The 14,986-nt window shown below is 57.7% G+C and overlaps 1 protein-coding gene across 1 annotated transcript in view; it reads left to right on the forward strand.

Moving 5' to 3' along the window:
- Positions 1-11,982, forward strand: part of GRK2 (G protein-coupled receptor kinase 2) — a 20,600-nt gene extending 8,618 nt beyond the window's left edge. The window contains exons 6-21 of the mRNA XM_005280516.5: positions 125-186; positions 535-586; positions 2,285-2,376; positions 3,146-3,245; positions 3,790-3,868; positions 4,234-4,364; positions 6,022-6,116; positions 6,413-6,520; positions 6,635-6,701; positions 7,128-7,228; positions 7,620-7,686; positions 7,798-7,893; positions 8,546-8,708; positions 9,342-9,478; positions 9,585-9,698; positions 10,036-11,982. Coding sequence (XP_005280573.2) covers positions 125-186; positions 535-586; positions 2,285-2,376; positions 3,146-3,245; positions 3,790-3,868; positions 4,234-4,364; positions 6,022-6,116; positions 6,413-6,520; positions 6,635-6,701; positions 7,128-7,228; positions 7,620-7,686; positions 7,798-7,893; positions 8,546-8,708; positions 9,342-9,478; positions 9,585-9,698; positions 10,036-10,200 — 1,629 coding nt within the window. The 3' untranslated portion in view covers positions 10,201-11,982. The remainder of the gene's footprint in view (positions 1-124; positions 187-534; positions 587-2,284; positions 2,377-3,145; positions 3,246-3,789; positions 3,869-4,233; positions 4,365-6,021; positions 6,117-6,412; positions 6,521-6,634; positions 6,702-7,127; positions 7,229-7,619; positions 7,687-7,797; positions 7,894-8,545; positions 8,709-9,341; positions 9,479-9,584; positions 9,699-10,035) is intronic.
- Positions 11,983-14,986: the final 3,004 nt, after the last annotated feature.

Here is a 14,986-nt window from a genome sequence, read left to right on the forward strand (position 1 = left end):
GAGGATTCCCCAGTACAGGTAGGAGAGGGGAAAGGAATTTCCTGACATGGCCCATCCCACTGGGGGTGGGTGGGGTTCCCTGCTGATTCCTCTCTTCCCCGCGCTGACCCCCATGTCTCCCCAGCCGTACATTGAGGAGATCTGCCAGAACCTGCATGGGGCCATCTTCCAGAAATTCATCGAGAGGTGAGAGGAGCCACCTGCCGTGGGGGCTGGCTGTGGGCCTGTAGGTTCTCTTTCTGCAGGGACCATGGCAGGCGGGGAATGGGGAGGTCTCTGCACAGGGCTGAGGGAGTCTCTCTGGTTGGGGGGATGAGCAACCTCTCTCTGCAGGGGTCTCTCTGGGAGGAGGTATGGGGTGTCTCTCTGCAGAACTATGGGGGTCTTTCTGGGTGAGAGGGATGGGTGGTCTTGCTGCAGAGCTATGCAGGGGCGGTCTCTGCAGGCTGGGGTGATGGTGTCTCTGCAGGCCCATGGGTGGGTCTCTCTGTGGGGGCCTCTGTAGTTTTTTCTCCTCTTTCTGTTTTGTTATAGTGACAAATTCACCCGCTTCTGCCAGTGGAAGAATGTGGAGCTGAACATCCATGTGAGTGTCTCCCAGGGCATAAGAACGGCCAGACCAATGGTCCATCTAGCCCATTATGATGTCTGCAGACAGTGGCCAGTGCCAGGTGCTTCAGAGAGAATGAACAGAACAGGGCAATTATCCAGTGAGCCATCCTCTGTCATCCAGTCCCAGCTTCTGGCAAACAGAGGTTTAGGGACATCCAGAGCAGGGGGTCTTGACTAATAACCACTGATGGACCTATATTATTGGCTGTCACAACATCCCCTGGCAAAGAGTTCCACAGGCTGACTGTGCGTTGTGTGAAGCACTTCCTTATGTTTTTTAAAACCTGCTGCCTAGTAATTTCACTGGGTGACCACTGGTTCTTGTGTTATATGAAGGGGTAAATAACGCTTCCTTATTCACTTTCTCCACACCAGTCATGATTTAATAGGCCACCAGCATATCCCCCCTTAGTCGTCTCTTTTCTAAGTTGAACAGTCCCAGTCATTTTAATCTCTCCTCATATGGAAGCTTTTCCCGACCTCTCATCATTTTTGTTGCCCTTCTTTGAACTTTTTCCGGTTCTAACTTATAATTTTTTGATTGGGGTGACCAGAACTGCACTCAGTATTCAAAGTGTGGGTACACCATGCACTTATAGAGTGGCAGGTTCTATCTTGGGGGGGGCCTGGCCTGAGCAAGGGAGGGGGCTGTAGTCCATCTTGGGGGGCTTGGCCTGGGAGGATTGGCGATTTGTATTTGGGATGTAAACTTGTCTGGAACTGCATCCCATTTCCATGTGCCCCTTGCCCAGCACAGTGACCCCCACTGCCCCTACCCCACCGCCCAGCTCCCTGTGGAGCTCCCGGGTCCCAACCTAACCCCACTGCTACCGAATCATCCCACCCCCTGGGGCTATGCTCGTTGTGGGGGAGACTGTGGGGGGCAGTAGCTGTGGGGCAGGGACCTTAAACCCATAGGGGAGGGAGGTGTCCCAGGGTGAAGGGATAAGTTTGGGGGGGTGCCACCCTTAAGACTATTCCCCAGTGCCCTCCTTTAACATCACCTCACCCTGGGATCTGTCCCACACCCTCCTATTCTCTGCTTGGCCCTGGAGGCAAGGGGTCTCCTCAGCCCTGCCACACTGCAAGCTGGGGCTCCCTGGCTCGTATTGTGCGAGCCCTAAAATTCAGATGCAGGTTGAGATCCAAGCCACCACTCCTCCTCCAGGGCTTAGGGGGAGCACGGGGTGGAGGGGAGGTTTTCCCTCAATTCTACAATGAAAGTGCTTGCATCGGTGGGAATGGCCAGGGAACAGGTGCTATTGTTTCGATGAATGGTTGTCATTGTGCTGGGTGCTCTGCATACATGCACACATAGAGAAAAGCTGGGCCTGTCTCCCCCACCCCCCGCGAATATACAATCCAGACATAGGACAGATTATTCTCCCTGCTTTGTATCTGAGGAAACCGAGGCACAAATGGGATGGCGGAAGGGAGAGTGACTTGCTCCACATCACCTAGGGAGTCAGTGGCAGAGCTGGGAACTGAATCCAGGAGTTCTAAGTCTGAGGCCTTAATGCCAAGCCCAGCCTCTCACTCCCTGCCTAGGCATGGGGTGCTCTGAGAGCCCACGCTGCACTGTGCGATGTGCCATGAGTTTGCGGCAGTACAATACAATTAATGTCTGGATTCCTCCCCACCCTCACCCGCTCTCCCCATGCCGTGGGCCCAGCTGACCATGAACGACTTCAGTGTGCACCGGATCATCGGCCGCGGCGGCTTTGGAGAGGTGTATGGTTGTCGGAAAGCGGACACGGGCAAAATGTAATTAGCCAACACCAGGGGTGGGGCCCCGGGGAGCTGAACTGCGCGGGATATCTGCTGGGATTCCCCTGGGGGTGGGGTATTATAGTCAGGATGTGGAGGGATATCTGCTAGGAATCTGGGGGGGACAGGGGGAGGGGTGGTATTATACTCGGGAGGTGGAAGGATATCTGCTGGGATTGTCTAGGCATTGGGGTGGGGGATATTATAGCCAGGAGGCGGGGGATATCTGCTGGGAATCTGGGGAGTGTGTGTGTATTATAGCCGGGAGACAGGGATATCTGGTGGGGAGGGGTATCTGTTGGGTTTCACGGGAGGAATGGGGGGGGGTGGCTGGAGCTGAGGGGGCTGGAGCTGTGAGAGTGAGGGAGGGTTGTTGTGGTCCCGGGGCAAGGGAGGATACCAGTGGTGCTGGTGTTGCCCTGGCCATGACAGGCGGAGGGATACCTTCAATGAGAAGGAGGGTACTGTGAAAGTAGGAGAGATGAAAGGATACTTGTCATTACTGAGGTTGCCATGACCATGGGGGAGACAGGGTTTTTTGCGCGGCAGGGGAGGGATTGCCATGGCCACAGGAGGTGGAGGGATACGGGGATTTGCTGTGGGAGGTGGAGGGATACCATGTGCAACAGGCATGGAGATTTGCCATGGGAGGCGGAAGGATACCGGGGTGAGGGAATTGCTGTGGGAGGCAGGGGCGGAGGGAAGAGGAGTGTGGAGATTTGCCTTGGGGATAGCAGCAGGGATTATTTTCTCTCTCTTGGGGCAGGTACGCCATGAAATGTCTGGACAAGAAGCGCATTAAGATGAAGCAGGGGGAGACGCTGGCCCTAAATGAGCGCATCATGCTGTCTCTCGTCAGCACCGGGGTGAGAATAGCTCTCCACAAGCCAGGCACCGCAGCCATGGGGCCTGCCTGACCAGGCCAGCCTCGCTACAGGGCATACATGGGGTGGGGGTGTGTCAGAACAGGGCAAGACCAATCTAAGGTAAAGAGGGGGCCTAGGTCTGGGGACAGCAGTGGAGGCGGTTAGCACAGGGGAGGGCAGGAGTGAGTGTGCTCAGAGCAAGTGGGGTGCAGATGAGCGGTCAGGAGCACATGAGGGGGACGGAGTTTGAGGGGGCAACATGTTAGGGGTGGGAGCACACAGAGAGGATTGAGGGGTGGGGCAGCGTGGAGGTTGGTGGGGAGCAGCCTGCAGGGGAACATGCAGTAGGGCGGGGGCAGCACGTGGGGCAGTGTGGTGGGAGGGGGAATCTATGGGAGGGCAATGCAAGGGGGAATATAGGGGGCAGCATGTAGGGAGAAGTGTGGGGGAGGGATGGAGCATGGGGGGGGGGTGGAGCCTGTGGTGGTGCAGTTTGTGGGGTTCCCTCTTTCGGTGGGTGATCCATCTCGCCCTCTCGTCCCAGGACTGCCCCTTCATCGTGTGTATGTCCTACGCCTTCCATACCCCTGACAAACTCAGCTTCATCCTGGACCTGATGAATGGTGAGAACCCCCTGCTATCCTTGGGGAACCCCCCAGCCCCCACACTGCCCCCCCTTACAATTAATAATACACCCGGTCTCAAGCTACGCGCCACTGTCCGGTGCTGCACATGCTTAGTGAGAGAGTGCATGCCCAAAGAGCTTGCTGACCACACAGACAAAGAGCGGGAGGGGAACCAGGGCATGGAGCGTGGATGTGATTTGCCCAAGGAGCCTGTGGTAGGGCTGGGGATTGAACCCAGGAGTTATAGCTCCCAGCCTGGTGTTCTAGCCACTAGGCAACACTGCCACCCCCTGCATGGCCCACGTTGTCTTTCCTGTGGGGCAGGGCCTTGTGTTGACCAGGATGTCGGCTGTCTCATGCAGGGGGCGACTTGCATTACCACCTGTCTCAGCACGGGGTCTTTTCTGAGGCCGAGATGCGCTTCTACGCGGCCGAGATCATCCTGGGCCTGGAGCACATGCACAACCGCTTCGTGGTGTACCGGGACCTCAAGGTAGCCCCACCCCCTCCCACCATGGAGGGGTGTCTCCCACCCTCCCACACCAGGACCTCAAGGTAATCCCATCCCCTCCTGGAGCCCTGCCCCATCCCACCATGGGTGTCCCCTCCTCCCACACTGGGATCTCAAGGTAACCCCTCCTCCTCCCACCTTGGTTGTCCATCCTCCCACACCAGAACCTTAGTGTCACGCTGACTGGAGTGGTTCACAACCTCAGGGCAGAGACCCATGGGGGTGGGGATGTTCTATAATTACGTTTCACTAACCCCGTAAACAACTGTGAACTCCTAAAGCACTATACCAGTCTTACCATGGAGTCACAGCCAGTCCCCTTGGGCATGCCAGTCTATGTTGCCTCCAGGCCAGCTGGACTTAGTGATGGTTCGTTGCTATACACCAAAGCTCACAAAATATTCAGGTTCTTCTAGTCCCGAGAGATCAGACACTTCCCCCAAGTCAATCTGTACCTCAGATCTCACACCAAAGACAATGCCTGTAGCCAGTCCTATAGTAAACGAACTAAGGATTTATTAACTAGGAAAAAGAAATGAGTGAGTTACTTACAAATTAGAGCAGACAAACATGTATACACCAATGAGTTGCAGTCTATGGTTCCAAAAACTGACAGAGATGTAGTAATCTGTGACCTCTGAATGTCTTTTAGGGCTAACCCAGGTTGACCCTGGAGATCTCTGCTTCTGTTTCCTGGCTCCAGTCCTGTGAGAGGCCAAACAGCAAAGAGATCAAAAATTTTCATGTCTGCTATCTTTATTTTGTTCTTCCAGAATTCAAGCTGATGGGATGAGCCTTTTGCACATAGCTTGTGCAGGGGCAAGTAGCAGTCTTTGTATTGTGATGTCCCACAGTGAGTCATTTAGTTTTGATAGCCCTTCCTGATGGGCAAGAGGTAATGCCTTTCGTAGCGATTTAGCATTTTGCACTAGGCAAAGTTTTGTTCTTGTCTGGTGAGTTACATAATTCAGAGCAAAAATTTTATAGCTCTACAGCAAACACTTAAGTTTCACCTGACAACTTGGGATACAGACATTATAAGCAGGATTAATACATGTAGCAACGTACAAGCATTTCATGAAGCCTAAATATATTGTTATAAGCCCGACACCTGTCTGACCCATACTGACACACAGGTGAGCTGGACAGGTTTCCAGCAATGAATATGTCTGTGCTTGGCTGAGGCCTAAAGCCTTGGCAAGAGCCGGCACCTGGTTTGCCAGCATCACACCCTTCTCCTCCCACCACTGGTATCTCCCATCCTCCCACACCTGGACCTTAAGGTAAACCCGCCCTGTCCCGGAGTCCCACCCCTTCCACCACGGGGGTTCTCCCATGCTAGGACCTCAGGGTAATCCTGCCTGCTCCCTCCTGGGGTTCCCATCTGCTCAGCCCCCATGGGGGGGTGCTTGGAGATCTCAGGGTGAGAGCAGAGCCCCCATTCCAGGACCCCACCTTCATGGTTGGTGAAGTTAAGGGGAGAAGGGCAGGAGTGAGGGACTGGCTTTGCCCAGCTCCCACCCGCTGGCTTCCCTCCCATTCACAGAGCATTTCAGATGCTGCATTTCCCCACCATCCCCAACCTGGGTCTCCCTGTCCCATCACCCTGGCTCATGGGGCTGCTCTCCTCTCTCTGCAGCCAGCAAACATCCTGCTGGACGAGTTCGGTCACGTCAGGATCTCGGACCTGGGACTGGCCTGTGATTTTTCCAAGAAGAAACCTCATGCCAGTGTGTGAGTGTCCAGGAGCTCCCTTCACAGTCAGTGCCCCCTGCCCGCTCCCTACAGTGCCCCAGGCTGGGAGAGGCTGGGGCTGGAGTAGCTGGGAGCTCCCTTCACAGCCAGCGCTCCTGCCCTGCCCCCTGCAGCACTCCCTGCTGGGAGAGGCTGGGTTTGTAGTGGTTCTGTGATGGCTCTTTGGCGCCCCCTGCAGGGAGAGTGTGGCACTTCAGCTCCTGGGCTGGGCCATGGCTCTGTTGTACTCTGACCCCCTTCTCTGTCTATCTCTCTCCCCCCACATGCTCCCACAGTGGCACGCATGGGTACATGGCGCCAGAGGTGCTGCAGAAGGGTGTGGCATATGACAGCAGTGCTGACTGGTTCTCCCTGGGCTGCATGCTCTTCAAGCTGCTGCGGGGGTGAGTGAGCAAGCGATCTTGGGGGAAGGAGGGGGTGCATGTGGGACAGAGGCACCCGTGGGGCAGAGGTATGGCATGGGCAGCGTGTGACCACCCTCTCCCCTCCCATCGCAGGCACAGCCCCTTCCGGCAGCACAAGACCAAGGACAAACATGAGATCGACCGCATGACCCTGACCATGGTGAGTGGGGGAGCTCTGGCGGGGGGATCAGGCGCAGACAGGATCTCTGCCCTCTTCAGGGCTGCACGGAGAGGGGCCCCGACCCATCTGCACAAGCCAGTGCCCTGTCGCTCCAGGCCAGGAACAGCCCTGCTCTTCAGCTCTGAGCCCATTGTACCTGCCGCCCGTCCCTCTGGTCCTCAGCCAGGGCCCTGCCTAGCCCAACCATACACACCCCACTCCATGGACCCGAGCCTGGCCCCGCCCTTCAGCCGCTGGCTGGGATTGTGTGTGTGTGTGTGTGTGTGTGTGTGTGTGTGCACAACTGCCCCCTGCTGGCTGGATTTGGAACTGCAGTGTCCCTCCAGCCCCAGGAAGGGTCTGTCCTGCTCCCAGGGCTGGGAATTGGCCCCGCCCCATAAAATAATCCTCTCCCCTCCCCCACAGCCTGTAGAGTTGCCCGACTCCTTCTCGCCTCAGCTGCGCTCCCTGCTGGAAGGGCTGCTCCAGAGAGACGTCAACCGGAGGCTGGGCTGCATGGGGCATGGGTGAGTCCGTGACTGGGGAGCAGGGGGGCTTTGCCACATCCTGGGGACCCAGCAAGCACGTGGCAGGAGCCAGCCCAGGAAGGATGGGTGCATTGGGCTATCGTCCCCCAACTGGAAGAGACCCATCCCTCAGCCTGAGTGGCGCTGTTTGCATAGGACCTACAGAAATAGTCACTGTGTTATTAGAACAGATAGCTCCAGAGCTCCCCCTGCTGGCGTGGCAGCCCCATCTCTCTCTGCCTCTACCGCCATGCTCCAGTCCTTCCCCTGCTAGAATTGGACCTCTTGGCTCCAGCATAGGTTGTGGCATCCTTTGCCCCTCATGTGGGGGGCCAGAGGGACCCTCAGGCCAGCTCTGCTGACCCACCTCGCCCCTGGTCTTCCTCCCCAGGGCACAAGAGGTGAAGGAGGATCCCTTCTTCCAGAGCCTGGACTGGCAGATGGTTTTCCTGCAGAAGGTAAGTGGGGTGGGTAGGGAGAGCGGCTGGGGAAGGAGAGGGACAGGGGCATGTGGCGGGTGCTGCTGTCCTGTCCCCCCAGATTTTCTAACGCCTCTCCTGACCCCGCAGTACCCACCGCCCCTGATCCCGCCACGTGGGGAGGTGAACGCGGCCGACGCCTTCGACATTGGATCTTTCGATGAAGAGGACACAAAAGGGATCAAGGTACCGGAGGGACCTCATGGGGGTTAGCACAGGTCCCCCGCTGGAAAGGGCAGGGCTGAGCCATGCAGGCTACTCTCCCTCTCTGGTGCAGGCTCCCATCCCCTCTCCCAGCACAAGCCCAGATCTGCTGCAGCTGGGGGAAAGGCACCTCTTCCCCCACAGCCCAGATGCTGCTGAGGGGAGTCATCTCTCCCCGCTGTAGCCACTGGGCAGCCTGCACTCCAAACCCCTCATCCCTGGCCCCACCTTAGAGCCTGCACTCCAATCCTCTGCCCCAGCCCTGGCCCCTCATCCCCAGCCCCACCCCAGAGCCCTCTCCTCCCCTCCCTCGCACCCCAATCCTCTGCCCCAGCCCCACCACATGAATTTTGTTATGTGCACCAATATTCATTCTGCACATGCATGGGAAAAATTAGAGGGGGAACATTGCTTCCCACCTGGCCCTTTACTCTCTCTGGAGCCGCAGTTCCCTATTGTGGAGGGAGAGGAGGTCCCTTCACCTTCCCACCAGCCTCCCGCTCCCCCCCCCCCCCCCCCAACCACCCAGCCCTTCCCTCAGAGAGCCGGGAGAGGGTGTGGGGGATACCCAGCCACCTGGGTTGGGGGAGCCCCCAGCTGCCCGCCCACCCGCAGTCTTTCTGTCCGTCTCCAGCTGTTGGACAGCGACCAAGAGCTGTACCGCAACTTCCCGCTCACCATCTCGGAGCGCTGGCAGCAGGAGGTGACGGAGACTGTCTTTGATGCTGTCAATGCTGAGACCGACAAGCTGGAGACCCGCAAGAAGGCCAAGAACAAGCAGCTGGGCCATGAGGAGGGTGAGTGGGGGAGCCCCCTCCCCATGGTGCCCCCTGCTGGGAGATGCATGCCATGGCCAGCCCCCGCTCCTCACAGTGCCCCCTGCTGGGAGATGCATTCCACGGTGCCCCCTGCTGGGAGATGCATGCCACGGCCGGCCCCCGCTTCCCACGGTGCCCCCTGCTGGGAGATGCCTACTATGGCCAGCTCCTGCTCCCCACAGTGCCCCTGCTGGGAGATCCATCCTCCACCAGGGCCTACCCTGCTCCCTACAGTGTCCCCTGCTGGTAGGGTGACCAGACAGCAAGTGTGAAAAATCGGGACGGGGGTGAGGGGTAATAGGAGCCTGAATAAGAAAAAGCCCCAAAAATCGGGACTGTCCCTATAAAATCGGGACATCTGGTCACCCTACCTGCTGGGAGCTTTCCCACATGGCCAGCCCCACTCATCATCACTCCCCACCTTCTCTACAGCCAACCCCCCTCCCTATAGTGTGTCCCACTGGGGGAGGCTGAGGCTGGAGTAGCTGGAAGTACCCACACAGCCAGCATTCCTGCCCTGCTCTCTACAGCGCCCCCTGCAGGCACTTTCTTGTGTGTTGATGGCTGGCTGGTGCTGCGATCTGACTCTCTCTCTGTCTCTCCCCGGCACAGACTACGCCCTGGGCAAGGACTGCATCATGCACGGCTACATGTCCAAGATGGGCAACCCCTTCCTGACTCCATGGCAGCGACGATACTTCTATCTGTTCCCCAACCGGCTGGAGTGGCGAGGGGAGGGCGAATCCCCGGTAGGGAGCTGAGGGCAGGGCCTGGGGTCCTGGGGACGGGGGTTCTTGGTAGTGGTGGGGGGAGCCATGGTCTCTCTCTGAACCCCTGGCGCTCTATCCCCTGCAGCAATCCCTGCTCACCATGGAGGAGATCCAATCTGTGGAGGACACTCAGATTAAGGAGCGCAAATGCATCCTCCTCAAGACTCGGGAGCACAGGCAGCTCATCCTGCAGTGTGATGTGAGTGCGCCCCCTCCCCTGCCACTGGCACCCTCTACTGGGCCAGGGCTACACCATGTCTCTGTTCCCCGCCCCCCCATCCCGGTTGTCCACTCCCTAGGGCTGCTCCTTCCCTGTCCTGAGCTCCCATGGTTAATAATGCATCCTGTCCATGAGCCCAGACCCCTCCGTGGTGCTCCCATGGCTGTGATCTCTGACCCCTCCGTGGTGCTTCTGTGGCTGACCCCTGACCCCTCTGTGTTGCTCCTGTGGCTAACCCCGCCCCCCTGGCCATGACCTCTGATCCCTCCGTGGTGCTCCCATGGCTAACCCCACCCCCCGTCCTGTCACCCGGCAGAGCGACCCTGAGCTGGTGCAGTGGAAGAAGGAGCTGCGCGACGCCTACCACGAGGCCCAGCAGCTGCTGCAGCGGGTGCCCAAGATGAAGAACAAGCCACGCTCGCCCATAGTGGAGCTCAGCAAGGTGCCACTGCTGCAGCGCTCCAGTGCCAACGGCCTCTGACCCCCACGCCCCCCTTCTCCCCCGGCTTTAATTTATTGGGTTGGGTTTTACTCGCACCCCCAGCGGAACCGTAACTGTTAATTTGCTGATCCTTGTGACTCCCGCCCCGCCCCCTGCTGGAGGGGGCGGGGCATGTGGAGGGGGTGGGACAGACTCCCCCCTCCCCTGATTTGGGGATGGATCCTGCCTTCTGGATCCATTTCTCTTCTCCTTCCCATCTCAGCTCATGGGGCAGGGGCCATGCTGGCCCTGCCCCCAGCAGGATGGGGGATGCGGGGATTACAGGGAGGAACTTCCTCTTTGGCACTTAACTTCCTGCTTTCTCTCTCCATTATCAAATTGCTGCTGGTGCTGGAGAGCTCGGGCGGGGCATGGCCCAGATCCCTGGCACGCTAGAGGGCTCTGCCAGCAGGGGCGTTATGGCCCAGGGCATGCCCTTCCCAGCCTGTAGAATGCAGTGAGCATTGGGGAATGGGGGACAGATTTGCCTCCAGTCCCTTCTCCATGCGTTCCCAGCTATTACTGGAAGGGATTCCAGCCCCAGCAATGCTGTCCCATGGCTGAGGACCCACGGTGCCATCCACGAGCCTTAGGGCTCAGGATTGGCCAGGGGCCCAAAGGGGTGGGGGTTAGGTGTGGAAGGAGCTTAACTGCCTGGCAGGATCAGGCTGGAGGGCCACCGACTCCAAGAGGAAGAGTCACATTAGGAATGAACAATGAATTATCTGATGGAGGCAAACACCCATGCCTCCACACCCCAGCAGCCTCTGCCCATGCCGACAGCCCCTAGCCCTGGGCTCTTGCCCCCACTGTGCCAGTGCCCCTCAGTCCTGACCCCACAGCCCCACCCTCCCCGCTATTGCATTGCTGGGTTGCCCGTCCCCCAGGGTATTTATAATAAATTGTGCCAAATAGCAAGGTGCCAGTCCCTCACCTGGCAACTCGTTTCACCCATGAGCGATGCCAAACCCAAACCCAGGTCTGTGCAGGTGAAAGTGCCCCCATTGGGCCACATCTCTGCCCTCCCAGGGAGATGGGTGCTTTGCTGGGCCCTAGCCTTGGGGGCGCCTGGGCCTCGTGCCAAAGGAGAAGGAAGAGTTGCCTGATGCCAGTGCTGTCAAGCTGGCTGCGGTGGGGGCCGAGCTTTGTGGCGGGGGGGGGGGGGGAGGGTGTTGCTCAGCTAGCCGGGGGGCCAGTGCCAACACCAAGTGCTGTGTGTCTGAGTGCTGCCCCCTCCCATCCATAGCCCCCTGTATTATCGCTCCAGCCAGACACCCTACTCCTCTCCCCTCCCCCATTCAGTGTTATAACCCAACCCCCCCACTCCCCCTCCCCCCAGGGGCAGGAGGCTCTTGGGGTGACTTAACCCTGGGTTCCTTTTCACCCCCTCCATGGCGGGATAGGAGAGAGGGCAGGGTATGGGGGGAGCATTTGGCAAGGGGAGTGGGGGAAGGGTCTCCCTTCCCCTGTTCCCCCCACGTCTCCATTGTCTCCTAGCCCCGAACCGCATGCAAACCTGGCTGTGCTGCATGCGCCCCCCTCCCCCACCCCGTGTGGTGAGTTCTGCCCGTTTTGCCAATGGCTCTTTTTTTCCCCCTTGGGGGGCAATTTTCTTGGGGGGAGGGGTTGCCTCTCCCCCCTTGCAGTGTCTGTAAATATTGGTTTCTGGTCCGTCTCTTCTTGGGGTTATTAATTTTTTGGCCGATTTTTGAATGTGATTTTAACGAGTGGAGAGGAAAAAAAGATAACTGAGTTTTTATAATAAAAAAGTGAAAAAATGGGGCTCTGCCTGTGGTGGCCGGCCTGCGGGACGGGCTGGGCTGGGGCAACTCAGAACCGGGGACCCCACCCCTTCTGGCAGCCTCCTAGACAGGGGTCACTGGGGATCCTGCTCCATGGGGGTGGTACACAATGGGGGGCTCAACTGGGAGATCCTGGGCCTTGGGGGGCAGGAAGGGTTGTGGAGGGCTCAGTTGGGGGATCCTGGGCCATGGGGTTGTATGTGGAGGGGGGTACATGCTAGGGGATCTAGTGCTTTCAATGCTGAGCCGCAGCTCCCCCAGCTGTGCCCCCCAGCTCTGCCAATGCATCCCTTCCCCCTATCAGTTTCGGTTCCCCTCTGCTGGGCCTTGTGGTTGTATCAAAGCCACGCCCCCCCCCCCCCAAGGCAGCTGTTTCTGGGCTACAGGAGCAACCCCCTGCCCACCTAATCTGGGCCCTGCTCCTGGTCTGAGAAAAGGGTCCCCGGGCCCAGCAAAGAGCCCCATGTTTCTGCTGGGTAGGGTCAAAGTCAGTGGGTCCCAGGGGCAGCCCCTCTGTGCCCACCTCCCCCAGCATCCCAGAGCCAGCTCCACCCTGGTTTCCAAACCACCCAGTGACTAATGAGCTGACAGTGAACTGTTGCCATGGCCCACGCCTGGCTGGAATGGGAACTGCAGGGCTGTGTCTCTCGCTGTTCTCCCCATGCTCCAGGCCTGTGTTCGCTTCAGAAGCTGCTGGGCCCTTGTCCTGCCACCATTCCCTCCCCAGGGATTCGCTTCAAGGCAAACAATGGCTCCAAGATGCTGAATGGGGGAAGGAGGTTCCAGCTGAGAGGTGGATTTAACCAGCTGTAATAGAACAAGGCAACAGCCAGGCAGTGTTAGTCCCTTCTCCGGCTCAGGCAGCCGGCAGCACCTGCCCCAGAGCAAAGCAGACAGGCAGGGCTGGCTCTGAATGCTTGGGGGGGGGGGGGGCAGTAGAGGTGCTGTGCTGAAGGGAGCAGGGTGGGGACTCAGTAGAGGGCATTTTGTCCCCTTGCAGTCAGTGCTGACCCCAGTGTACCTGCAGGGTCTGTTCTGTGGGGGTGGGGTCTTTCTCATGCCTAGCCAATCTGTGCCTTGTGCCCCTTGTGGTGGGTAAAGATCCCTGGCATGTTTGGGGAGAAGCAAGTTCACCATCCTGGCTTCCTGGCCAGCTTGACTGACTCCAGCCTACCTCCCTGCATTCCTTTGTTGGCATTCCCCATGATTCACCATCACTGCCTTTCCTAACTTCTCATTATCCCTGCAGAAAGTAGTGCCCTGTACACTGCGGGGAGGGGGGGGCACCTCCCCAGATCCAGATGCCCTCCTGCCAAACCAGCTCTGCCTGCAAACAGGAAGCACAGATGGCAGCAGTGCTTGCATCACAGCAGCCGACCCAGCCTCCAAGCTGGCCTGAAGCAGTCAGGGTGCCCAGGGTAGCCAAGTCTTGGGACTGCAGCAAATGCAGGACCCCGAATGGGGAGATGCCTCAGCAAGCCCCCAGGCTGAGATGTTGTATGGGTGGGAAGCAAACAGAGCAAAACGTGACCATTCCTGCTAGCCAGACTCTTGTGATGGGTGTTGCTCTGGTCTTTTAAACAGCCACTATGGCACACCCTAGAGGTGACTGCATCTCGTTGTTCGGTAATGCTTATATATATGGCTGCTGCATCCCACCCCAGAGGTGGCTGCATCTCAGTGCTTGATAATATTTACATCTGCTGCTGCTGCATCTCCGTGTTGGGTATTATTTATATATATATGGCTGCATCTTAGTGCCTGGTTTTAGTTATATATACAGCTACTGCATCCCACCCCAGAGATCGATGCATCACAGAGCCTGGTGTTACTTATATAGAGAGCTACTGCATCCCACCCCAGTGGTCGCAGCATCTCAGTGCTGGTTGACACATACATGCTGTAGCTGCATCCCACCCCAGAGGCACCTGCATCTCAGTACCAGGTGAAGGATCCCAGTGTAAACAGTTGCTGTGCCATGCCCCAGAAGAAGCTGCATCTTAGTGCTGCTGGCTTAAGCAATTCCACCCTCATGCTATGTAGCTGGTTAAAGCACCTTTTGGTCAGCCAGGATGAACAGTGCTGCAAAAAGGGGATGAGCCAATTTCACTGGAAACTACATTCCATCTCTAGCCCCCCCGCCCTCCCAAAATACCCTTTGGCCTAGGGGAAGATGCACTAGACTGGGATCCAGGAGCTCAAATCTTGCCTCTTCCACTAACCTGTGTTAACCATTTCCGTAACCCTAAGCAAGTCCCTGCCCTAGGGAGGCAGGTCTTAGCTCTCCCCCTGCCCGGGGTTCCTGTAAGTTTTCACAAGTGCCCATGTAATTAGAGCCTGTAGCACAATGCACCCATGCAAAGGGGCAGCGGTAAGGCTGCAGGTATTTATTTGCATGGTAGTAGCACAGGAGCCCAGCAGTGGACCAGGATCCCTGTTGTGCTAGGTGCTGTACACACAGAACACAGTCCCTGCCTCAAAGAGCTGCCAGTCACAGGGTACAGTGTCACAGCCTGGGGAGGTGGCAGACCTATGCTAGCCCTAACCTAGCCGGGGCAGGGAAGAAAAGCCGTGAGGATATGACGGCATAGGCTAGCTACCCCAATACCAGCCTGTTTGAGAAACTGACTACAGGCTGCAGGTGCCAAGAGTCCTGGCATGGCCAAGCCTCCATGCATCTGAAGAAGTGGGTTTTTACCCATGAAAACTTATGCCCAAATCAATCTGTTAAGTCTTTAAGCTGCTTGTTTTTGTGGATACAGACTAACACGGCTACCCTTCTGATAAGAGTTCTGGCATTGCTAATCCTGCCCACGTGGCAATTGCACCTTCACTTTGGAGTGTAGATGCACACTGTGTGCTTCCACACTACAATAAGGCCCTATTATCACGGTCTTATCACGGGGGGCAGCAGAGTTAAGGTGATCTGGGGGGCAGGCAGGGCTAAGATGCCACAAGGGGGACAGTTAAGATGCAGGGGAGAC

Source organism: Chrysemys picta, chromosome 4 (assembly GCF_011386835.1).
Source record: "Chrysemys picta bellii isolate R12L10 chromosome 4, ASM1138683v2, whole genome shotgun sequence".
In the NCBI taxonomy this organism is placed as follows: Eukaryota; Metazoa; Chordata; order Testudines; family Emydidae; genus Chrysemys; species Chrysemys picta.